General features: G+C 35.1%; 1 protein-coding gene across 2 annotated transcripts; it reads right to left on the minus strand.

Annotated features, from left to right (window-relative positions):
• Positions 1 to 27271, minus strand: LOC111505774 (mitochondrial ribosomal protein L27). 2 transcript variants are annotated; one of them, XM_023160641.2, is made up of 2 exons: positions 26759 to 27271; positions 1 to 150 (listed from the first exon to the last, which is right to left on the minus strand). In XM_023160641.2, exon 1 carries the CDS (start codon positions 27208 to 27210, stop codon positions 26782 to 26784), a length of 429 nt encoding a protein of 142 aa, XP_023016409.1. In that variant the 5' UTR covers positions 27211 to 27271; the 3' UTR covers positions 1 to 150; positions 26759 to 26781. The 2 variants fall into 2 exon arrangements, with proteins under 2 accessions (XP_023016409.1, XP_074026641.1); XM_074170540.1 differs by having other exon boundaries at positions 1 to 160; positions 26759 to 27270.
• Between the last annotated feature and the right edge of the window lie 428 nt (positions 27272 to 27699).

Genomic DNA, 27699 nt, shown 5'->3' on the forward strand with positions numbered 1-27699 from the left:
ACTACATTGTTTTGTATTTTCATGTATTTAATAACAGTTTATCAGTGACATATTCTTTGTACATTGAAATAGTGGTGAATATTGTTCCTTCATATTCCTCAAGTGGTGAAGAGTACAAGCCTGATGATAAAATCCACCAATTATCAATACCTGAAACAAACTTAAAACAAATTAATTATGTTGACCTTGAAAAATAATATAGATCACATTCAGATATAGGTTTTTGTAGAAAATCATTCAGTATGCACATTGAATTTCTTTTTAATTCTATTTCTTTTATTAAGCGCTTCGTATCTTCAAATTTGAATAAAACAAAGTGTGTGTGAGATATCATCGAAATGTTTCATTTGTTCGAAAGTTGTATTGATGCCATTATAAATGGAGTAATAACATCGTACAAATTTCCGTAATTTCATGAATGAATTGAATGCTTCATCTTATATTGTTATCTAGATTTGATGCGATAAGGCAAGTGTCTTGAGTCAAAACATTGGATGTTCACCAGTGAGGATGACAGTGTTCCATGTAAGTGAAATTTTACCTCTTCTATTTACTATATTTTAATGTGTAGCAATCCTTTGAATGATATCTGATCCAATTCTATAATGAATGTTTGGGATACAATCTGAATAGAGAAAAGGTGTTTTTTAGTATAATTCAGTGTTCATATAAAAGTATTTGTTTCAGTATTTTTCTTTCGTGAAATTCAATGTATTCTTCCAGTTTGTGTCTGGAAGTTACTTCTTCGCATAATCTACACATCTTTGAATAGAGTTAATTTTTTGAATTAGATTACTTCCTTTCTTTCTTTGGGAGATTCCCACATTTTTATGTATAAAGATGGAGAAGTTAAAAGCCAAAACCTTTCTTTCCCAAAAATTATTCTCTACCGATTTCAATTTAAACTAGCTATCTACTTATAAACCTGAGCATCCCCTAAGAGATTGAGAGAAGAGGATTGGAATATAATAAAAATTAAGTAAAGAAAACAACCTTTAACGAATAAGATTAACAGTAAAACAGTAAATTTGATTTCCGAAAGTTTCAAGATATTTTTTGCTCTTTAGAATAGAGATTTTTACCATTGAAATTGTCATGAATCTTCCTAGTCTAGGTCCAAACATTTTTGTGTCAGACTTTTTCTGATGCCTTGTTGACACTTGAGGCAGTGAGGTCTTTTTTTATTACGATACATTCTTACATTCTGGAGGGTCTTCGTTACTCCCAGATGTCCTCCAGTGACTTCATCATGGATTTCTTTGAACACCTCCCGTCGCCTGTTACTGGGTACCACTGTCTGGCGCCTTTCTTCTCTACCGTCTTCAGCCTCGAACACCCGCTTCAGAACCCCGTTTTCCTAGGTAAGGGTGGTCCATTGGGCCCAGAAGGACTTAACGGCTGGCGAATAACTTGCTATTTCCTGCCACGATGGTCTCTGTCCTCCCAGTTGTTTAAATTTTCCGTCCGGTAGGGAATAGCTCAAAACAGGAGCGTTGATCAAAGCTCTTTTCAACTTCTTGAATGAGTCTTGGCACTCCTCGGACCACTGGAACTGCATCTGTCCTTCTGCAAGTCGGGTCAATGGTTTGCCGATGTTGGCAAACCCCAGCACATATCTGCGGTAGTAGGTGCACAAACCAAGAACGCTACGAAGCGTTGGAATGGGCCAATCCTTAACCGCTTTGATCTTTTGTTCGTCTATCGCCACTCCCACTTTCTTGGGACTAAGTTTCAATACAGAACTTCTCAGACGCATAAATACCTCCTCCAGAGGTCGAAACGATTTTCCGACCACGATTATATCTTCGAGATACAATGGACACATCTTCCATGAGAGCCCTTTGAGAAGCGTCTCTATCAATCTCTCTAAGGTCGCAGGAGCATTACAATGCCCGAATGACATAACCGTGAACTGCCACAATCCTGAGCCGATGGTGAAAGCTGTCTTTTCTCGATCTTCTGGAGCTAATTCAACTTGCCAAAATCCATTCTTCAAATCCAAAGTCGAGAAAATTGTGGGGCCGGCTAGTGTATATAGGGTGTCGTCGATTCTTGGATGAGGGTAGCTGTATTTCTTTGTATTTATCGTCGATGGCGATAATCCACGCAGAACCTTGTCAAGCCGTCCTTCTTCTTCACTAATACGACTGGGGAAGACCAGGAACTGTCAGAAGGTTATATGACTCCTTCTTTTCCCATATCGCTGATTATCTTGTCTGCCTCTTCTTTCTTGGCAAGAGGGAGTATTTTAGCTGATTGCCGGATTGGTTGGGCATTCCCAGTGTCTATGTTGAACCACATTCGTTCTGTCGCCTTTTCCTTCTCCAATATCGATTTCCTGGTACTTCCTGAGATTTCCTGGTACTTCCTGACGAACTCCCTCAATTTAGATCGGTGAGTTGGTGATATGTCCTTGTAGGAAATGTCAATCAACTTCTCCAACTCTTTAGGCAAGTTGTTGGCTTGACTAACCGAACTGCGTACATTCCGTATCACAGGGGAAATGGACGAACAGTGCTCCAGCATTGTTCCTTTTTTCAAGGTCACGGGAAAGTAGTTGATATTCGTGACCCTGACCGGCACAATTGTATCAACACGCAACAGGGTCTTCCCCAGTGCGATTCCTCGTCCAAGTTTCTCATCGTGTATTTTGGGTTCGAACATTACCACCTGTCCGCTGCTCGCACTTCCGTCCAAGCGAGCCTCCAGTATGGTTTCAGCCTTCACAGATACGCACACGTCTTCAGCTGACAGAACCCTGATCATCTCTTCGCTTCTTCCATGCAGCACCAGTTCTTCTCCGCCGACACGTAGGACGCCGTCTTGAATATTCAGCCTGAACCCTCTGGAATTCATTATGTCCATTCCAAAAATCGCATCGTCCTTGATGTCCACCACCAATGTACGATAGTTCAATTTAGTGTTGCCCAACACCAATTCAATTGGCAGTTCTCTAAGTACAGTGGCTGGCTGCCCTGCTGCGGTGCGTAGCTCCCAACTAGACGGTTCAATTCTTGCCGGTGTTTGGCAAAGGTTGGCCCAAGAATGGTTCTCGTCGCACGTGTATCTAGCAGCATGTTGCAAGGCTCATTGTTGATGAGGCCGTCTACGAAAACACCTTTGTCTTGCCGTTGGAGAATGGCAACATATGCGATTTTTACGAGGGCTTGCTGGGTACAGGCCGACGATTGCCCCTTCTCAACGACCCCCTCTATTTTTCCTAATTTGTTGTTGGTTCCGTGGATTCCGTGTTAGGAATCACACGTTAAATAGTATGACCTCGTTAATCATTGGCTAGCACAAGTTTCGACTTCTGAGGTATGTCGTTCGTAGGGGTGCGACAGTTGGTTAACGGAAAACAGATTTTAAACAGATTTTTTTTCTTTGAATGCTGGACATTTGCTACGCACATACCCAATTTTTACACATTTCCAGCATCTTATTTGTTTTCTCTCAGGCAACACTTCTTTTATTACCTTCCTAATGGTGGCCCCAATATCTGCAGGCACCTACCTATCCATCTTCCTCGATGGTTCAAACTTTGCTCTGGCTCTTGCAGGATTGTTTTGCAGCCTCAAACTTCAGGGCGCTTGCCAGTACATCCACGAGATGTTTGGGATGATAGTGTCAGGGTCAGCCTCGTTTCTTGGTCGCGAAGTCGGTCCAAAAATGCCTGAACTGCTAACCGCTCCATTACTTTTTCCGATGTACCAGGAGATGCCAGACGAACCAATCGAGCAATGTCGGCTTCAAATTCCTGTAGAGATTCTCCTGATTGCTGGCAGCGGTTCTTCAGCTGTGAATGGTAAACGTGCTCTAGGTGGGCCTGTCCATACCGTAGCTCAAGATGCTTTATAAGATGGTCATAGTCTTCCTGTTCTTGGGCCGTGAGGGTTTGCAAAATATTTGTTGCTTTTCCACGCAACGCCAGTGTTAATGCTACCGCCTTTTCTCCTGCATTCCATCCATTCGCTCTGGCCGCAACTTCGAATTGTTGGCGGTAATTTGCCCAAGGAGTTTTTTCGTTAATCTGGGGCGGCTTCATGGAGAGCTTTCCTGGTTCAGAACTGACTTTGACATCTTTCAGTTCCGGAATTGAATTTTCGATAACAAGTTTCTGTGGTGTGGGCAGAATTAACGATTTGGTTTTGCAACTTGCTAATTGTTTCCTTCATCTTGCTGATTTCTGCTTCAAATCCGGCTTTGATTTTATCGCCTAATTTTTTATTCCATTCTCTTCATTTCTACCCCGATTTCATATTTGATCTCCCCTTTGATTTCATCTCCGACTTTGTCTATCTCTGTCTCGATGGTTCCTATCTTTTCTTCGAGTGGACTCGCCACACAACAGAGTTCTTTCTTTAAGAATTCTGCATTTTCTAGAAGTTCTTCCTTCAAGCTATTCAAATTCTCTAGAAATTTATCTTCCAAACTTATCGAATTTTCCAGAAGCTTCTCCTCCAGGCACTTCGAGTTTTGTTGAAGTTCATCTCTTGAACTCACCGAATTTTTGCGAAGCTTGTCATCCAAACTCTTAGAGAATTTTCCAGAAGCTTCTCGTTCAGACTTACCGAAGTTTGTTTAAGTTCATCTTTCAGCTATTTCGTATTCTCATCGAGTTTGCTCATTATTGAACTCAAATCACTCCCAGAAACTTCGAATAAATGTATTTCGGGATTTTCTCCTGATTCAGTCAGTTATCCCACAGTCTCTTCTGGAGTACTGATTTCTGTCCAGAACAATCTAGCTCCCTCTCCTCCAATTCTTGCTTCAATTCGGCCACTTTCAAGTCCGTTAGGCGCACTTTCCTCGAACACATTTTGTCTCTTATTGTCTATTTTCCACAAAACTGTATATGTCCACTTATTCTAATCGAATCATTAACACTTATTTACTTTCACAAGTCTATTTTTTCGCGAGAAAGATCTATCTATTTATGTTTCCGTAGTTCGGTACTGTCCACTTCGCAAAACACAACGTATCACCAGACTCTCTGCGCGAACAAATAAGTCTTATAGTCAATTTCACAATACAAAGATTGACCATCAAGCGCTCAGAGATTTATTTTATAAATTCACTTTTGATCACCACTTGTAAAAAATTAATTATCTTAAAGAAATTTATTTCCAATATTTCACTAATCACAAACTAATTTATTTATAACACTTAGCAACTAACGCTTGATTTATTTCCATAATTTGAATTCCTTGTTTAACCGCTCGATTCACTTTCTGAACTGCACTCTTCGGTCGGGAAGCCGGGCTTATATAATGTAACGGTTCTTCTTTCTAGAAATTTGTGGTCGGTTCGGTACTCGACTAGAGTTTTACCGGCGGTTGCATTCTTTCGCGGTGATGTCATGTGTTTGTTCGCTGTATCAGCCGGCATATCGGTCAGGGGCGGCTTCAGATTCGTTACAATATATTAAACATAATCATTGTTCAAAAAGTGCAGATTATGACCCAGCCCCCTTGTATCAGCAACGCCAAATATTCAGGGAAAAATTTAAATACAATGGTCCAAGAAAATTACCTGAATTGAAATGTTTGCATATTTTTGGCAGTTTTCAAGTATTGAATAGAAAAATATTTAATCAACTTCAATCTTTTCTTGTCGAATTTCATCCATAATTTGCCCTTTTTTAAGACAATCCGTCAGCAGAAACTCATTCTGTTTAATTAGCTATTATTTTTAATAAAAATTACTTTCTGATACAATTTTCAAGTCACTGAATTATTACACTCCTTAAGAGACAAACAATTTATGGACAAGCGAAATTGTGCCTAGAAGAATACGACCAGCAAGACACTGTATAAAATATTACAGGAAACAATATTGTTGTAATGGGTGTCATAAAAAAGATGAGGGGAAAAACTCAATAAATCCTTGAGGCTGCAGTGTTTTCTGGAGACTTGAAAGAAGTGGACAGGTATCGAAAAGAAGAGGTATTTACGTGACGCAATAAGTCCTGTTTCATAATGCCAATCCGTTTTCAGAATGGTTTGTAGTTATTAAGTCTGTTTAACGACACAGGCATTAACATCAGTTTTAGTAACAACAATTGTTAGTGATCCACAATGTAATTATTATTGTATTTCAAATGTCTTCTAAAAATCTTCAAATATTTCATACTTTTCAGGTATTCCTGGAATGTTGAAAGAGATACACCTTATAATTGAAGTGAAAGGTCTTCCATCAGTGATAACAGTTTGTTTTGAGCATATTTCAAGTTGTATTGGGATTCCATTTTCCATATCTTTTTTTCTTCCAAATTTTATTTCAAACTATATAATTCATATTCTTGCACCTTTCCAATGACCGTGTTTTTTTTCGTCAAAAATAAACTTAATAAAACTAAATGAGTTGAAGGCTTATTGAATGGTAGTCTGATGATTTTTTTTTAATTTAAAACTCATGATGATTTGTGCACACAAGTGTCTTCATAACCTATGGAGTATATTTTGGTCAAATTTTTCTGCAAAAGTTTATAGTTAAAATGTTATTTCATTTTTATACACTTCAATTCAGAGATAGAGTTGAAATATAATTAATTAGAATTGAAAGTTGAAGAAAAAGTTTTGTAATAACTGTTATTGCCCTTTTTAGTCGGGTGAAAGTTGTCTTCATTGTGAACTTATGTTTAGATGACATTGATATATATATATATATATATATATATATATATATATATATATATATATATATATACCTATATATATATATATATATATATATATATATATATATATATACATATATATATTTTAATATTAAATTTCACAAAAAGGATTTGAAGCTTTATATCTTCTATTAATTATCCTTTTTGTGAAATTTAATATTAAAATACTGAAAATAAAGGAAAATCAGTTGCATCATTCAAACAAAAACATATATATGTCGAAGAATCATTTTCGGGGGTGCCTAGAGCATTGTCTCTGGATGTACCCATGTTTATTCTTTACAACAACAATAACTATCTTACACAGAGGTATATAATATTTTGAAGAGATTGTTATTAGAAAATATAACCAGCACTTATTACGATAGACCCGTAAGTTCGATAACGAATCCACGGTCAACAGGATAACGACGTTTCTCGTTCGAGGTTCGACTCGCACTGCCGGTACCTCACTTCATACCCTTCGGCATTCCCAGGTGAAAATTATCAAACATCCCAAACTGTCTACCTTATACTTTTCTTATCATTTAAAACTATCTATCCTGTGACCGCGGCTACGTTTAGTGTCTAGATGTCTCACCTCGGACCCAGGTATACCGCTATAAGACTGGCAAAACATAATCGGCTTGAGTCATAAACAACTACTCTTAATTTTATTATTTAAATACTACTGCAATGAAAGTCTAGACGAAAGGTTTTTTCAGAGAAAGTTCCAACTATTGTTTCGTCTCCGACACGGCCATCCTGACGATCACACGTCCTCGGGTGCATCAATAAACATTTTTTTTTACCTCTAGCTTAATCTTTTGTACTTACTACAATAGTGAGTATTATTTAAAACTACTTATTCAAAATTGCCATTATTTAGAGATCAGTACACTGACGAATTTCTTAACGGCATTTTTTTGTGTACAAATTAACGGAAAAATTATTTTGAATATTTCCTTAAGAAAAATCCTTCTGTTATTCCATTCAGTTGTCTCCTCGCCAACCAACTAACAATTCACATCCACCATAGGTATAGACCCTTTGCACTCTTAATGGTGTGCCTCTGTATATCATATACAGCACAACTGTGTACCACCATAGTTACCATAACTATGTACACATTCACCCTAAGCCCCCGCCACATTGTCAACTGCCACAGTACACATGTAGTGCGGCTTACGACTTTTCTCAGGCCCCCGCCACCTCGCCAACTGCCCATCGCGCCGACAATCTTGGCAACTTCCAAGATCGATTCAAACCCCACACGGATTTGCAGTTACGACTACAGCTTGGCGCAAGTAGTGCGACCAAAAGTCCCTTTCAGGCCATCGCCACTTCTCCTTCTGCCCATCGCACCCTGACCAAACCCCACAGGTTTGCCGTTAAGACCTACAGCCTGGAGCAAGTGAAGCGACCTCAAAACTACCATTAGTGCTCGGCCTCTCCCCTGGTGGCTTCTGACTCTGTCTCAGAGTCATTTTCATTGTTTTCTCTGATCAGAGACATCCAACTCAACAGGAATGTGGCACTCGGGCATCTTTCTTAAGTTTTCATGACTATATTTGAATGTTCTATTATAACTTAATGATTTTAGATTATACCGATCGCCGTCAAGAACCTCAGTCACCATAAACGGACCTCGAAACTTCGGGTCTAACTTTTTCTGATTTCTTTCCTCATTTTTAATCAATACAAAATCTCCAACATTAAATCGGACTACTTTAGCTTTATTTCTATCAAATCTAGATGTATCATACTCAGCGTTGCGTTCAATACTAACAATCGCATTCTGCCGTACGTCGGAGATATCAATTTCTTTATCAGCCTGATCAGTCATTATTCCAAAAGGCCTGGCTACTTTACCGATTAGTAATTCTAATGGACGAGCTTTAGTGACTCGATTAGTAGTGCAATTTATTGCTAGATGAATTTCATCTATTGCGGCTTGCCAAGAGTTTCCACTCATTTCGGAAACCGTAAATATACTTTTAAGGGTGCTCATTACTCTTTCTACCTGACCATTTGCTCGACTAGAGCACATAGCTATTAAATGTAATTTTGAGCTTTGTGAGTTACAATATTCTTGAAATTCTTTACTTGTAAAACATCTACCCTGATCTGCTATTATACGCGTAGGTGGACCAAACAAAGATATAGCATATATTGAGGCTCTGATACTATGAAGGGTGTCAATTTTGCGAGTATGATATAATAAAACAAATTTTGTAAATGCATCTATCACAACAATAACATATTATTTTGAATCATTCTTCCCACTTAATTTACCTGTAATATCTAAATGAATCGTATGCCAGGAAATGTTAGTCTCGGGAATAGGATGCAACTCAGCCATATTTCGTCATCAGTTCAAACCAATAGTATTCACAAACTTTGTCGAGTGTCTTTTCCCATCCTAAATACATAATGAATTCGTGTACGTGATTAATTACCGACCACCTAAAAGCGCGCGGAACAATCGGTAAACAATGAGTTTTACCTCGTCTTTGAATTTTTCGATACAGTAACTCAGATCGCAATTCATATGTTTTAGCAAGATCTGGCGCTAGCTCGTCATTTTCTAGCTCTGTTGTTATTTTGGAGATTTCAGAATCACGACGTTGTTCTGTGAGAAGCCAATCTAATATCTTATTCAAATTTTGATTTGATTCAATGCGACTATGATTTCGAGAAAAGAAATCGGCATGAGCCATGCGTTTCCCTTTTCTATGAATAATTTCAAAATTGAATGTTTCTAAGAAAGCCCACCAACGATGAACTCTAGGTGTCAAGTCAGCTTTTTTTTTTCGAGATGCTTTCAAAGAGTTACAATCTGTTATTACCGTAAACGATCGACCATGTAAATAATGACGAAAGAATTTAACTGCATTAAATACTGCTAACATTTCTAACTCATATGAATATTTTGATTGAGATGGACTAGCCGCTTTACTGTAATATTCAATAACTCGATTCAAACCACTTAATTTTTGCATTAAGATTGCACCATAATCTTCGGAACTAGCGTCCGTGTGTAATTCGATAGGAAGATTTGGATTAAAAATCATTAAGACTGACTCATTATTCAGCACTGAAATTTAGGAATGAATTTACGGAAGTAGGACGAGAGACCGATAAACTGTCTCACTTGGGTTATGGTTTGGGGTGCAGGTAATGATGTTAGAGCTTCAATCTTTCGAGAGTTGGGTCGAACTTCGCCAGCTTTAATCTCGTAGCCTAGATAGTTTATTAAAGTTTTGAGAAATGAACATTTGGAAAAATTGAAAGAAAATCCGGCTCTGATTAAAATGCTGGAAACTTCTCGAATTCTTTTTAGCGCCATGCCGTTTGGCTTTTAAGCCAAACGACATGGTTAGATATTCAAATTGTCCATCAGGAGTAACGAACGCAGTACGTTCGATAGAATCCGAATAAACAGGGATTTGGTGAAACCCGCTAGCCATATCTAGGCATGTGAAATATTTTGCGTTACTCAATCGGGCTATTCGATCAGAAATAAGAGATAATGGAAATTTATCATTGATAGTATTATCATTCAATTCACGGTAATCTACACACAAAGGATCAGAGTCATCTTTCTTTTTGACGAGTAACATAGGACTGGCAAACGGGGAACATCTAGGGCAAATAACATTTGCATTTAACAATTCGTCAACTTTATCTCGAACTGCCTACCTGCCTTTCTTCGGCACTAAGACGGTACGGTCGTCTTTGTACAGTTACATTAGGGTATTTTAAACGTATTTCGAGTTGCTCGGTAATTATACGAGTACTTGGAAACCCCTGAATAAACTTTCAAAACAGAAATGAGTTTCACTTTATTATCTCCAGTCACATCAGTGTCAACATTATTTAAATCAATTTTACTATTAGTTTCAACTTTATTGCACGCATAAATTTGTTTACTCTTAAATATTTCGAGATTATCGGAACTTATATTTACATTAAACCCTTGTCCAAGAGTTTCACGACCAATCATTATGTCGTATTTTAAAAATCATCAGGAATAATATGAAAAAGAATCTCTAACATATGGCCATTAATGGTAAAAACAGGTAAAATTTGCAGCGTATAATTTACATTACCATTTCCATTCCCCTTTGAAATTATAAAAATTATTGTCTCTTTTGCCCGCAAATCGGGCTGCCAAACACTCTTTTATTAATGAGCATTCCGCTCCTGAATCAAACCAAAATGAAAACGACTCACCACGGTGGACCAAGGAGAAAATCCTGAAGGTGATCCAGATCCCACTTCTGATGTCGAAGAATCACTTTCGGGGGCGCCTAGAGCATTGTCTCTGGATGAACCCATGTTTATTCTTTACAACAACAATAACTATCTTAGAGGAGAATTCATGAAGTAGTTTGTATTTACTAAAGATATATTAAACAATTGGTAATATCGAGTAGGATATTGTGAAAGATCATTTTCATTAATATTTTGTTGAAGTAAGTTCTTTGACAATTACCATGAAAACTAACATTAATGACAAATACAACAGAAAAAATACTTGTGTTCTAAATGAAATCCCTATTCGATATGATCTATTGTTTGGGAACGGAGTGTGTTTCTTTTAACTAGATTTTTGTAACTATTCATCAAATTCCAAGAATGTAAAGCTTTCATAAAAGCCAAAGCGTCACTGGATGTGCTTTTTTCTGCATCTTGAGTCAAGTTTACTAAAAGTTCCAGCAACTTCTTTACTGACACTAAACTTGACTGAAGGTCAGCAGGGTTATTCTGCTGTAGACAGCTACAAGTGTCATGAATATAAACAAATCCTAGATATAAGCAGAAAAGTTCATCGATGACAAAAAGAATGTCCTACAAAGTCGCTCATCTTGTCTGTTTGTCCGTTTCACAGTTGAGAATGCAACCAACTTTTCTATTTGCTTTCAGTGTCCTGCCATCTTCCAAATAAATTTTACTCCACACATATGCATGATATGAAACAAATTTTTTTATATGTAGGTCATATGACAAGTCACTGTGGAGTCAGCCCACCAAAAATCACGTAACTTTTCTAGTTTATGACTTCCACTTAACGATCTGGTGCAACAAGTCACTGTGGAGTCAGCGTGCGTGTGTGTGATATGAATACAATGAAATCTCCAAATAAAGCTCAAAAATTGACCCTTCAATGTCATCTAAACATGATAAGTTCACAATGAAGACAACTTTCACCCGACTAAAAAGGGCAATAACAGTTATTACAAAACTTTTTCTTCAACTTTCAATTCTAATTAATTCTATTTCATCTCTATCTCTGAATTGAAGTGTATAAAAATGAAATGACATTTTAACTATAAACTTTTGCAGAAAAATTTGACCAAAATATACTCCATAGGTTATGAAGACACTTGTGTGCCAAATCATCATGAGTTTTAAATTAAAAAAAAATCATCAGACTACCATTCAATAAGCCTTCAACTCATTTAGTTTTATTAAGTTTATTTTTTGACGAAAAAAAAACACGGTCATTGGAAAGGTGCAAGAATATGAATTATATAGTTTGAAATAAAATTTGGAAGAGAAAAAGATATGGAAAATGGAATCCCAATACAACTTGAAATATGCTCAAAACAAACTGTTATTACTGATGGAAGACCTTTCACTTCAATTATAAGGTGTATCTCTTTCAACATTTCAGGAATACCTGAAAAGTATGAAATATTTGAAGATTTTTAGAAGACATTTGAAATACAATAATAATTACATTGGATCACTAACAATTGTTGTTACTAAAACTGATGTTAATGCTTGTGTCATTATACAAACTTAAGAACTACAAACCATTCTGAAAACGGATTGGCATTATGAAACAGGACTTATTGCGTCACGTAAATACCTCTTTTTTTTCGATACCTGTCCACTTCTTTCAAGTCTCCAGAAAACACTGCAGCCTCAAGGATTTATTGAGTTTTTCCCCTCATCTTTTTTATGACACCCATTACGACAATATTGTTTCCTGTAATATTTTATGCAGTGTCTTGCTGGTCGTATTCTTCTAGGCACAATTTCGGTTGTCCATAAATTGTTTGTTTCTTAAGAAGTGTAATAATTCAGTGACTTGAAAATTGTATCAGAAAGTAATTTTTATTCAAAATAATGCCTAATTAAACACAATGAGTTTCTGCTGACGGATTGTCTTAAAAAAGGGCAAATTATGGATGAAATTCGACAAGAAAAGATTAAAGTTGATCAAATATTTTTCTATTCAATACTTGAAAACTGCCAAAAATATACACACATTTCAGTTCAGGTAATTTTCTTGGACCATTGTATTTTAATTTTTCCCTGAATATATAGCGTTGCTGATACACACCTCTTAATATTATAGTCCCAGAATGAAATTTATCATGTCATCACAAAAGTTTTCCATTTTATAGATAAATAAGGTCAAAAGTCTGACCACTCTTATGCCAGTTAGTGATGCAGCAGATCTCAGGGTTTAGGGTTTGTGGGTTGACTGATTAAAAAACGATGATCTGTTAACACTTACAATGAGACTTCAGTAAATGGTGAGTGGCGAGTCACAGGCGATAGCAATCTACGAAAATTTATAATATTGTTGAAGACGAGAACAAATTATGGAAATTGAGTTTTACCCATCTATAAATGTGCAGGCACAAGCTGAAGCGCCACAATTCAACATTTAACAACCAAAAATAACTTTGTAAATTACACCTGATTGTCAAAGAAATGATCGAATGCCGGCTCAAAAAACTAACCTAGGTTTTTGTATCATTTGAATTGAACACTCATTGATGCTGTGCGCCACCACTAAAAGTTTCTGAATTGATGCATAACTGGTTGCCTGAATAATTGGCGTTATTTCGCCCATACAGACAAGGAGATTTTATGATTTGTTACATCTTAGCCCCTCAATATTTGAGTACAAGTGTCGAACCAAGAGGAGTCATTGGACACACCTAATAAATTTAAATATAACCATAATAAACAACATCATCTTAAAAATTCAAGTTTGTACACCATTCCGTTCACAAAACTCCATCTGAATAAAAAAACAGCAGGCAAATAGCACAAAAAAAAGCTCACCGATAAAGGTGAGGCTAAAAAAACCAAACATACCAAGCAAAACCTTATTAATGAATCAGAGTTAATAAACAGTCGGAAAATAGAGAATTCCCAATTATAGGCTGATTTATTTCTCAAAGTGAATCAGATTGCATTAGAAATAGTACAAATCCAAGCAGAACATAAAAAATTAACAAACTCATAATGTTGACAAAAATGACGAAGAAAACCAGCACGATTACCAAGTAGTCCCAAGAAGTAAAAAAAGAGATAACATCGGGAGTGGTAATGGAAATAAAGATTGAAAACAAAAAAAAAAGGATAAAGATATTGCTATTTATATCACGGGTACCAGACACGATTGAGGAGTATAACATAGAGAAATATGTTAATGATGAAGACAGAAAATGTGTACGTCAAAAAAATAGAAACAAAAACACATGGAAGGAAAACCAGTATATTATGATTGGAGTAGATCCGTATCTAAAAGAACTTGTCTACGCACCCGACTTTTGGCCCAGGATTATAATGAGTGAATGAATGAATCTTTATTGAATAGGAAACTTATCCTAATATACGTAGGGGAGAGTGGGTTACAGTGAGACAGCGTACACAGTGAGACACCTCCATTTTTTCCTAAACAGTTTGAGATTTTTGAGGTTTGACAACACCGTCAGTTAATAATTATATACCCAGTCACTTCGTCATACTCCTGTTAGTTCATGTTCAGTCGTTATTGTGAGGTGATCAACTGTTTTTTTTTTCATTGGAAGTTACGTACTAGTTGACTAAGAAGACCTTCTGATGTGTCAGAAAATCTTTCTGAAAATTTATTGATTAAGTACCTTTAAAGCTAATGTTTCAAACCAAAAGTATTTATAGTTTAAAGGCGATTTATTTATATTGTGTTCAAATATTTGGTAGCCATTTTAGTTTTTACTTGCAAATGTACACACTGAGACACTACAAGGAAGTACACAGTGACACATGTCTCATTGTGTACCATAGGGTGATAGCACGCCTCACACGTTTTAATTTTCTTTAGTTTTCTTCAAAAATGGGAAGGCCAAAAGATACGCAACGAAAAATTGGGAAAACATCATCAGAACAAATGACTGCATGTAATAATTTAGTTATTAAACAAAAAATGTCTTTTCGAGAGGCAGCAAAAGAAACAAATATTGCATTTCAAACGCTACATAGGTACGTTAAGAGGTAAAAAAAAGATCCAGAGGGTAATATAAGAACCACCCCACATTATGATGTTCGGAAAATATTTACTACACAACAAGAACAAGACCTTGCTGAGTATCTTGAAGAATGTAGTAAAATGGCTTATGGTTTGTCAACAAAAGAGTTGAGAACGTTGGCCTACGAAATGGCACTAATAAATAAGTTAAAAACACCTGATCGTTGGAAAAAGTATAAGAGTGCGGGTAAAGACTGGCTAAGGGGACTTTTACATCGTAACAACAACTTGAGCATTAGAACACCTGAAACTTGTAGTCTATCGAGATTAACCTTATTTAATAAACACAATATTCACATGTTTTTTGATAATTTGAAAAAAGTCTACGAAAGGCTACCACAGAAATCAGATGGTTCTCGAATATACAATTTTGACGAAACAGGACTGACAACGGTGCAGAAAACTATCAATCAATCAAACTGTACTTTATTGTCCAAGAATAATTATTCTTATTGACAAAGTGAGTAGATAACAATGAAGTGGATATCCACTGTGTCCAATACATATGAGAGACAAAAAATATGAAAATATAAAATGTAAAGATGAATAATTATATATATATATATATATATATATATATATATATATATAAATAAAATGTCCATATAAATAAACACAACCATGACAAATAGAATGATGACATTCACTCACAAATATTCGAAACTAATTACAAATCAATATCTAGACATGAAGTTGATACCTATATCTTTATGCAAATATAAATGATTAAAAATGGTCATTGTAATATTCCTGCAGGTCATAATACGCTTTTGAAATGAGAAATACTTTTATCTCCTTCCTGTATTATTTTTTATTTCCGATTGCTTTAAAATGTTCAGGCAAATGATTGTACATTTTTTTGCTTTCGTATATTATTGAATTTTTAATTTGAGTCGACCTAGGTATTGGCAGGGAGATATGGCAGTTATTTCTGGTGTGCCTGGGATTTAATGGGTTATCATTCGGTAAATGTCGGTTGTGAATCAAGCATACAGTCTCCATAATGAAAAGGTATGTAAGCGTAAGAATTTGATGCTTGATGAATAGTGGTCTACAGTGATCCCTTGCTTTGGCCTTGTACAAATAACGGATTGCTCTCTTTTGTAGAATGAACACAGAATTTCATAAGGTTTTCCTACAAAAACCCCAAAAGGGTAGTCCGTATCTAATATGGGATTCTATGAGTGAAAAATATGTGTTTCTGCCAATAGCTGTACCAAGCTCGTTTGTCACTACTCTAATAGCATAACAGCCCGATGCTAGTCTTTTTTTTCAAGGACGTTATATGTTCCTCAAAACCTAACTTTCTGTCAATGTGTATACCCAGGAATTTAGTGCTCGTTTTGTTTTCTACTTGATGTGTTCCTAAGACCAAGTTTTCGAATTCGAATTTGAAGGTAATTATATTAGTTTTTTCCACATTGAAACAAAGATTATTTGAGTTACACCAAGATTCGATTTCGCTGAGTTCATTGGAAATAACTGTTTTCAGAACATCCACATTTTTTCCATGCCGTAGGATAGTGGTATCGTCCGCAAATAATGTGAATCTTCCTGTGATTGGTAAATATGTTAGATCATTAAGGTATAATAGAAACAATATTGGTCCGAGTACCGATCCCTGAGGAACTCTTGATTTGACAGGAGAATAATCCGAACACTTTCCGGAAATTTTCACAATTTGTTTCCTGTCACTAAGATATGATTCAAACCATTTGTAGACAATTCCCCTGAATCCATAATAATGCAATTTACTCAGCAGTACTCTGTGATTCACACAATCAAATGCTTTTGAAAAATCACAGAATACCGCTGCAACTACCTCGCCGTGATTCAGGCTGAGATATACATTTTCAAGAAAAGAAAATATAGCGTCAGTAGTGATTTTCGAATTTTGAAAACCGAATTGACATTGCGACAATATGTTATATTTCTGTAAGAACTTCATCATTTTCTGTTAAACGAGTTTTTCTATGATCTTCGATAGTGTAGATAAAAGGGAAATTGGACGGTAATTTGATGGATCGTTATTTGCACCACCTTTGTGAACTTGTGAACTTGTTGCCAAGAAAGGAGTTAAACAATTAAATAAATGTACTAGTGCTGAACGAGGGCAATTAATAACTGCTGTTGTATTTATTTCAGGAGTAGGTACGTTTATTCCTCCTGTGCTCGTATTCCTAAGAAAAAATTTTAAACAACACATGCTCACAAGAGCTCCAGCAGGTACACTTGGACTTGCTAGTCCATCTGGATGGATGACAACAGAGTTTTTTCCTGAAGTTTTAAATCACTTTATAAAATATACCAGCAGCAGCAAAGAAAATCCAACCTTGGTTATATGCAATAACCACGAATCGCACATTAAGTGTTACTGCGTCAATATCCGAAGAAACCATCTCCACTAATGTTCCTACCACATCTACAGAAACAGTTGCAAGTATGCCTCAAGAAGAAAATATTTTCATTTCTCCTAAAGCATTCAGAGGGTATCCCTAAGACATTACCGAGAAAACAAACAGCTCAAGGTCGTAAATGAGGAAAAAGTGCGATTATGACAGATACACCTGAAAAAAATGCTTATTGCTGAATTATCGTTACAAAGAGAATTAAAAAAACAAAAGGAAATTGAACAAACAAATTAAAAAAACAAAAGGTAACTAGGGACTTGTTTTCAAAGAACAACAAGCAACTAAGAAGAAATGCTAAAAGTAAGGAGAGCTTTGATTCGTCAAACGAAGAATCAGATTCTCAGGTAAGATAGATAAAGTTATTTAAAATTTTTTAATGTTTCTTCTTTAAAATATTTGTTTGTAGGTGCTTTTAAATGATTCAAATGACCCGGAATCGTTTTCAGAAATTGAGGAATTAGATAGAGAACCTGCTGTAAATGATTACGTTGTTGTTCAGTTTTCCAATCAAGTGCATTATGTAGCTCAAATATCTACAAATAAAGATTCAACTGGAGATTATTAAGTCTCTTTTCTACGAAAACGAGAAAAAACAAATGGGTTTAGTTTTCCAGATGTTGCAATGGTGAACTTGTCTGACATTATCATGCTGTTGCCCGCACCAATTACAATGCCGACGAAACGGTTAAGCCGATATCTCTGTTTCTGTGTTAATTTCAATAACATTAATATACGTTAATTATTATCATTTTCAAATATTACTTTATTAGTTACCATTTAATGTTTTACCATTATATTAAGTGTGTCTCACTGTACCCGACACAGTGGTACACAGTGAGACGAATTACAATAATTTTTTTATGATTATAATGAAATTTTCATGTTTATTTATCAAAGTTCTAGATGATTTCTGATAGATAATTCATTACTTCATAACACATCATCCTTATTTACATTTTTTATTTACACATTACTTGTTCATTTTGCTTTAAGCAAAAAACGTCTCGCTGTTGCCTACTCTCCCCTACAAAAGAATTAAAATCAACTAACATGTACATAAATCCACATGACAAAATGTACATTAGAACATAAATCGATATATAATATTTGATCAAATATTAGTGATTAGATCTTATATGCATAACAAGACTAAAAAAAACTAATCAATACAGTTTATTGTATGATTTTTATTATAAAGGGTTTTACAAAAACCGCGACACATGTTTAGCTATACAATAACTTCCTCAAGCATTAACTGAGAGTTACTTCTAAATTACAACCATTTTATAATCTAACCTATTACCTACTCGTCTGCCTAAATAATGAATCTAACTGAAAAGATCAATCAATAAAATTTTACAAAGTAAACCTGTAAATATACCTTACCTGCAAATGAATAGATTCAACAATGGCGAATTATTCAATTCAGTTTGAACGTTCATAAGATAATAATAATAATAATAGTATCATTTATTGCCCAACAGGTAGCACCCAATTACAGGACATAATAAAATACATCAGTACTGATAATAGATAAAATAAATTAACAAATCATGTTCATTCTTGACATGCTATATGAATATAACATAACAATGATATATACCATCGAATAGAAAACAAAAGAAAGAAAACTAAAACAAAAGAAAAAACTGATAGCATAACTATTCATTGCGCTACTTGGTAAGAGGGATTATAATAACTGACTCTCTCACAACACAAAAAAGAAAAAACAGTTTTGATATCACTTTAAGATTTCCATTGCAAATTTTTTTATTATATTTTTTATATATTTTTATTATATTCTCCGAGCAAGTATTAATATCGCAAAAGCTGCATATCGAGTTGTAGTTTTCACACATATATTTAATTGGAGAATGCGACATTATGTTTGTTGGTGCTGCAGAGCAGTAAAATGTGAGATTCAGCCGTGACTGAGGTCTTGGCACCCTAAAGTTCAGTTCTGACAGGAGCAAATGACAGTCTACTTGACTGTGCAGTAGTTTATGCAAAAAGGTTATTGAAGCACATCTTCTCCTTTTTTCTAAAGAAATTAATTGAAAGTGATTGAGAAGACTATAGTGGTCAGAACCCCTAGCTGGATAAATTCCAGTGTTTTTGAAGTACAAGAATTTCAAAAATTTTCTTTGAACTTTTTCAATTGAGTACTCATGACAGAAATAGTAGGGGCTCCAAATAATTAAGCAGTATTCAAGCTTGGATCTGAGATATGAGAAATATAATATCTTCAAGGCGTTTATGTTTGTGAAGTTTTGACAATTTCGTGTGATAAATCCTAACATTTTATTGGCTTCAGAAACTTTTTTGTTTATGTGATTGGCAAATGCCATTTTAAAGTCAAAAAATACACCTTAATCCTTAGTCTCCACACAACGGGTTAGCAAACTACCTTGAATATTGTATGAATGTTCAATATGTCTATGTTTTCTAGTATATGACATGACTATACATTTACCTATATTCAGATGTAGGTTATTAATTTCACACCAAGCCTGCACATTATCTATATGGAATTGTGGAATTGGCCGCGGTGGTAGTGCGTCCGACTCACGATCGGAAGGTCGTGTGTTCGATTCCCGCTTCGAACAGATATTTTTCTCGAGAGAATTTATCTGGTTGAAGTTGGGATGATTCTGCAACCGTGTTAGGAATCACACGTTAAAAGGTTAGACCTCGTTAGTCCTTAGCTCGCACAAGTTTCTCAACTGAGAGTTGTCGTTCGTATGGGGGCGGCAGCTGATTAACGGAAAAACAGATATTTTTTGATGAATATCAAAAACAACAGCGGTCCCAAATTCGATCATTGGGGAACGCCAGACTTAGCAATTATTGTGTTTGATTTGTATCCGTTGTAACAAACTATTTGGTTACGGTTAAAAAGGTACGATTCAAAAAAGCCTAGTAGCTTATTACTAAGGCCAATAAGGTCCTGTTTTGAATGTAAGATGCTATGATCAATTTTGTCAAAGGCCTTTGAGAAATCTGTGTATATCACGTCCACCTGTCCTTGATTATCCAATGTTGAGCACACGTAGTGGGAAAACAGTGCTAGATTTGATTCAGTGCTGCGGTGGTTCATGAAACCATGTTGAAATTCACTTATTTGGTTGTGTGTTGACAAGTAAATGTCCTTATACAAGGATGATCTGCTTTCTTGAAGTTATATGTTTTTTGGGAGTTTTCAGCTTTGAATGTATTATATTTTGAAGAAATATCAATGTTGATCATTAAGGCTGGATGGTGAGAGTCTTCGGTTAGCAGTGGTGCGCTGTCATGAAGAATCTCACATTTTACATTAGCAGACACAAGATCTTGTAAACGGTTAGAGGAGTTGAGTATATTATTGAGCTGTTTCAAGTCAAAAAAGTTAGAAAAATTATTTGCCAGTGATGTTTTTGTATCATTATTGGAGTTGTGAATGAAGTGTGTTATATTGAAATCACCTAACACTACAAGGTTTTCATTATATACTCGTGAATCTGTTCAAACATTTCAAAAAACTGATCATAATGATCTATAGTAGTAGATGGCGGAATGTATATAACAAATAGGTAGAAGGAAACATGACTGTATGAACATTTGCATCCCACTATATCTATTGCTGGTAGATTGTTTTTGAATAAGTCTAGGTTAATTTTTTTACTGTTCAGAAAATCTTTGCAAGCAAGCAGAACCTCTCCACCAGTTTAAATATTGGTTTCCAGTAACTTACGATCTGATCTATGAACTATGTTACCACTTGGAAACAATTCACTGCTGGTGATATCATCCTGCAACCACGTTTCACTCAGAGCTATCACGTCATATTCCTCTACCGAAACACAGGCGTAAAATTTTGAAACTTTGCTTCTCATACCTCTCATTTCGGTAGTTGCATGTGAATGAGTGGGTGAAGTTGGGCTGCTTTAGTTTAAAGTATTGGACACAATTTTCGGTACTCCATTAATGTATTTGATTCTGCAGTTTGTGTCACCCTTGCTGTGAAGATCTTCCAATTCTGTCTTCACGAGCTTTTAATGATCCAGTTGGCGCCGCGTTCTGTCGAACGATACGGATATTCTCCTGAATTCTTCAAAATTTCTCAAATTTCTTGAGTTTCTAATTATTTGATGAAGATCAGATTCGTTTTTCAAGATGACCCTGAATGGGCGGTTTCTACCATTAGCAAAACGACCCAGTCAGATGATATCTATGCATTGGAATTGGACATCCGGTTGAATAGCTTGAATTACATTCCTTGCTACTAATGTATCGGAGTTTTTCCGAGCATCTGGTGGTTGGCTTTGATCCTGTTCATTCAAACCGAATATAATTAAATTATTCTTCCGCTTATTTCTCTCAATCACTGGAAATTGAGGTGTTTGCATTCATGGTTGAACTCATGTCCCTTTGAGATTAAATGAGTGGCATATGTGGCATTTATTTTTTCATTCTGGAAACTATATTTGTGTTCCTTTATGAGGGCTTTGAACGCTCTTCCAGTTTGACCTATATAAAACATCGGACATGACCCACACGATAATTTATACACTCCTGATTTTTCTGAAACTGAACTTTTATCTTTGTTATTCTTAATGTGCATGCCTAAGTTGTTGGTTTTGAAAGCAGTATTTACACCTTTGCTGTGCAGAAAATCTGAAATATATGTAGTGGGTTGGTCTAAGTAGGTTAAGGTTCTATAACTTTTATCCTCGTCTCTTAGAATTTGATAAACTTCTTTCAAAGCTTGACTGTATAACTTTTTCGATAATAAAGAATGTATTAGACCGCTATCGTAATCATTGTTGACGGCTATTTGCTTTATTATATTCAGTTCTTTATTGAAATTCACCTCTGACAAGGGCACATTTATCAGTCTGTGGATCATACTGTTGAAAGCGGCTACCTTATGCTGATATGGGTGAGTGGACGAATTATGAATGATAATATCTGTATGGGCCGGTTTACGATACATTGAAAAATCATGTTTGTTGTTAACTTTTGTTATTGTCAAGTCCAAAAAATTTGTGTCTATAAGTGGCGCGGTTTTTGTAAAACCCTTTATAGTGAAAATCATACAATAAACTGTATTAATTTTTAATAAGGATTTTCATCAAGTACCGGCCAGTTCTGTTCAATTATAACAAAACTAGTTTTAAATTCATCAATTGTGTTAACATCTTTTATGTGATTGGGTAATTCATTGTATTCTTTCAAACCCTCATAAAATGATGATTTCATTAACTTAGTAGGATTGTATTTTGGTAAGTGAAGTTGTTGTCATGTATTCCCTCTTGTTTGATGATTATGAATAGATTCAACTTCAAGGTAGGACAACACTTTCTAGATGAGCAACCAAAAGAAGAGGTGACTCAGACAAACCAACCAAAGTCTTTTTTATGAATACAACAGGAAGATTCTTATACTACCAATCACCACTGAATTGTGATGATGCATTCAACCTAGTAAGTAAACCTTGAACCAATAACTTATGAAGGTAGTGTAGAGAAGATCTTTGAAATGTGTTCAACACATTTGTACTCCCAATATTGCTGTACTCCCAATATTGCTGTGAATGAGGAAATCATAACTGAGTCTATCTACAAAAAATATTCAATGATTCTAATAGTAGCACATTTCAACAACATATATCCAGTAAAGACTGGAATGAAACAGCAAACACTTTTCAAGATAAGTTTCCCATGTTCTATGAAACATTCATTTATTACTATGACATTTCATTTCCCGTCACCAAAACTAAATTGAAAAATAACACAAAAAATGGTATTCTCCTGAAATCAAGGAAATGCACGTCCAACTTTGTGAAATGGAAAGGGTAAAAAGCAAATACAAGACAAGAGCTACATTGCATCATATAAACAGTTTAAAACATTTTAAAAACAAAAAATGATGACAGATTTTTCAATTCGCCTAATATCAAGAGACCTGGAAAATTATTAAAGAGGAAAATTATTAAAGAGGAAAATTGTAACAAGCCAAATTGTTCATATTGTTGATAATCAAGAACAGACAATTACTTGGAACACTTTGAGCTCCTCCCAGCAAATCAGAATGGTTTCTGTAAGCACAAATTAACCAGCTCAGCAATTTCCGATTGCTTAGAATTTATCTACAGTGCACAGAATAATAGAAATAATGCTCTAGGACTGTTTTATGACTCCAGTTGTTCTTTTGATACTGTTGATCATAATGAAATTGGAAGGGTTGGGAGTATTCCGCTTCAATGGGTAACATCATACTTAACAAACAGAACACAGACGACAATAGTGAATGATGTGATGATGCATTCAACCTAGTTCATTTTAACATACAGGGATTTTCAGGAAAATAGGATGACCCTCAACATACTACTAACAACACACAATGTGAGAATCGCTTGTATTGACAAACGGTGGCTCACAGAAGATGAACTAAAGACAACCGTGATTGAAAACTACAAAATCATCTCAAATTTTGCTACATCACAACATCGGAGAGGAGTAAATATATTTGGTAATGATGAAGTAAATCTTGAACCAATAGCTTATAAAGGTAGTGTAAAGAAGAGCCTTGAAACGTGTTTAACACAAATCAAATCTCCAGACAGAAATAATTTTATGTACCTAAATTATTAGCCTATTATAGAACTCCAGACAATGGATTTGGTAATTTCATTAACAAAATAGAACAATTAATCTATGAAATATATAAAAGAGGATACTTTTATTATATGTAGTGACATAAATATTAAATTTCTCGAATGAAGTGTAAATAAAATGATATTGAATCTACTACGTGAGTACAATATAAAATATTACATCAAACAGCCCACAAGGATAACTAGCCATTCTGCAACTTGCATAAACGATATCTTCTTGAATGCAGAAATAAGCCATGCCAGATATTACACTCTTTTCTATCCGATCATACATATATCAGCTCTGTACTCTTAATATTGCAGTGTCAGAGGAAATCAAAACTGAGTCTATCTACAAAAAATATTCAATGATTCCAATAGTAGCACATTTCAAGATAAGTTCCCCATGTTCTATGAAACATTCATTTATTACTATGACATTTCATTTCCCGTCACAAAAACTAAATCGAAAAAAAAAAACACACAAAAGGTGATATTCTCCTGAAATCAAGGAAATGCATGTCCAACTTTGTGAAATGGAAAGGGTAAAAAAACAATTACAAGACAAGAGCTACATTGCAGCATATAAACAGTTTAAAAAGAGTATAAATTCTGTCTAAAACATTTAAAAAAATAAAAATTGATGCCGGATTTCTTAATTCACCTAATATCATGAGAGAGCTGGAAAATTATTGAAGAGGAAAATTGTACCAAGCCAAATTGTCGATACTGTTGATAATTAATAACAGAAAACTACTTACTGATTCAATGATAAAAAGTAACTTCATCAATGATTTTTTCATAGATTCTTTTCGAAATTTTAACAAACCTAATAATGATAAAAAAGTCAACATATTCCACAAAAGCTTTTTTCTAACACCAGTGACACCCATAGAAGTAATCTCCATTATGAATAAGACAACAGCTAAGCAGTCTGCTGGCATAGATGACATAAATGGGAAAATTCTCAAATCTGTCTGTACTCTTGTAGCAGAAATTATATATTCAATATCTGGAACATTTCCAGATGTTAAGGATTCAAAATGTATACCTGTATTTAAAAATAAGGGCTCTGCTTGTGACATACATAACTATAGGGGTATATGCATATAGAGACAAATATCTATTCAAAGCATCTCATTATGATAGATTGAACAAATACTTTGAACGTTTTGAGCTCCTTCCAGCAAATCAGAATGGTTTCCAAAAGCACAAAATTAACCAGCTCAGCAATTTCTGATTGCCCAGAGTTTATCTACAGTGCACTTAAGATTGGGTAACTGATTCAATTCCATAATGAAAGTGTGGAATACAAACAGAATACAGAAAAGTGTTTTTTGTATTATTTGGGGTTCATATAAAAGTAGTTGTTTCACGAAGGCTTTTTCATCCAGTTTGTGTCTGAAATTTACTTCTTTGCATGATCTACACATTTTTGTATAGACTAACTTTTTTCAAATTGATTGCTTCCTTCCTTTCTTTGGAAGATTCTCACATTTTTTTTGTATTAAGATAGAAGTAGAATGTCAAATTATTTCTTTCCCAAAAAATTAACCTATTAAAAATATGCCCTTTTCAATTAAAAAAACAATCATGTCCAGTTTTTGCCAAAAAACATAAATCCAAATTATGACTTATACTTAACCTTGTCTGGTAAATCTATACAATCTATGGAATTAGTTTGGATAGTAAGCTAACATGGGAAGCACATATAAACACTGTATTTTCAAAACTAAGCACTACATGCTATATAATAAAAAATCTACGAGATAGTGTATCAGCAGATATTCTGAAAATGTTATATTTTGGGATGGTTCAGTCTACTCTGCAATATGGCGTGATCTTTTGGGGGCTGATTATGTGCATTAAAAGAAACAATAATGAACTAATGAAGAATGAGGACACTCATCTGTATAATATGAGGATAAAAGAAAGACTTTGACAACCCTATGCAAGGTTATCAGTCTGTGAAAATTCATCAAAGCGTATTGGATCAAATGTTACAATAAAATAAGAGATATAATAAGACGTGAATCTGAATGGCATTCTATTCAGAAAAATAAATTGAGAAATTTCCTTTTATAATATTGAAGAATTTTATATCTCCTGTTACCTTACTATTGTGAAACTGATTATCATATGTATAATTTTTTTGGTTTGTTTTGTGACTTACACTATGTATGTGTCCTAATTGCAGTTCATTTGGAGTGAATCCCCTAGATTCATGCACTACCGAATTTAGGAGTTCTTCAAAGGTTTTTATGCGAGTTGCCCAGTTTGATTGCTGAATGACAGAATACACATATTTTTCTCCTGATCTCTCTCATACATTCTCTCATAATTCCCGCTAGAATTAGCCGCAGGATGCCAAATAAAAATATATACCAACTTTAACCCCAAAGCTTGGAAGATTTAGTGCCACCATTTCGAGGTAAATTGAGTTGCATTGTCATGCAGTAATGTGTTGGAAGGTAGTCTTACTTACAACATTTGTAATAGGGACTGTGGTCACTTTTTCTTACAGTGATGTTTTGTGTTAGCAACGATGGTATTTAGGGATGGGAATCATAAAGAATGAGGTATTGTTAAGCTCCATCCATTCTAGATGGTGGATGTTAGAACTCCAGTTGTTTATAACAATGGATGTTATACGCTCATGTAAACGTGATCAATTAAAGCTGATGAAATTTCTATTGTTCTATTAAGGTAGGGGTTTATACCATTTGAGTTGTACTTACATTTATGAAACAAAGTAATGTTATCAGATCTGATCAACAAGTTTGAAATTTTGATGTTGCGGCTCTGGTATAATGTTGAAATACTTCTTGAAAAAATCTGTGCCTTTTCGATGGCCATGGCATCTTTGCACCCATGTATGGGTCCAATCTGGATTCGTTTTTTCACATGTAACTGCTACTCTTCCATGCGTGAGAGCGAATAGCGTACCATTTCTACCTAGACCAACATTTAGTCCCGGGTGAAAGCGTAAATGACGTTGTAGGACTAGAATGTGCCCTGGGTGTACATAATGACCATCTTGGACTTTCCAACCTCTATGCTTAGGTCTCACTTTTGGACTAGTATTCCTAGTACTTCCCTTTGCTTTTTTACTGGCTAATCGAACAGTACCTAACTGAACCTTTATTGTATGTAAGAAAGTATTCCTCACAAGGTTTGATACGAAATTCATTTTCAGAAAGCAACAGTAACCTGTAACCTAATTTAATAGACATGACATTGACATATGAGGCATAGAGATGGGTCGGAAGTCGGAATTTGAGAAACGGTATTTTGGAACACGATTTTTTGATATCGTACGGTCGCGGTATTTAAGAATTATACACGACGGTATTTTGCAATAGACAGTATCTCGCATAGTATAGTATTGTATTGCGTCGCGTCGCCTCTTCGCCTCAGTATACTGTAATGTTTCGCCGGGTGTCATGAAACCGGACTCTATCGCGGTGCTTTGCTGTGAGAATGGAATGCGATCGCAATATATCATCCACAAGCTATTATGGATATTTTTGGCAATTATATAAAAATACGAAAACTTTTTCGTATCATTATTATTTTTTGATAAATTCTCGTCGCGTTCGCGAAAGGAACGTTCCAATATAGGAGGGGTGTTCTCCATTTTTAATGAGGCATATTCTCTCTTTATTTTTGAAAGGTCATT

Source organism: Leptinotarsa decemlineata, unplaced genomic scaffold (genome assembly GCF_025532065.1).
Source record: "Leptinotarsa decemlineata unplaced genomic scaffold, Ldec_3_MD MMD2_P_RNA_scaffold_9, whole genome shotgun sequence".
Classification (NCBI taxonomy): Eukaryota; Metazoa; Arthropoda; class Insecta; order Coleoptera; family Chrysomelidae; genus Leptinotarsa; species Leptinotarsa decemlineata.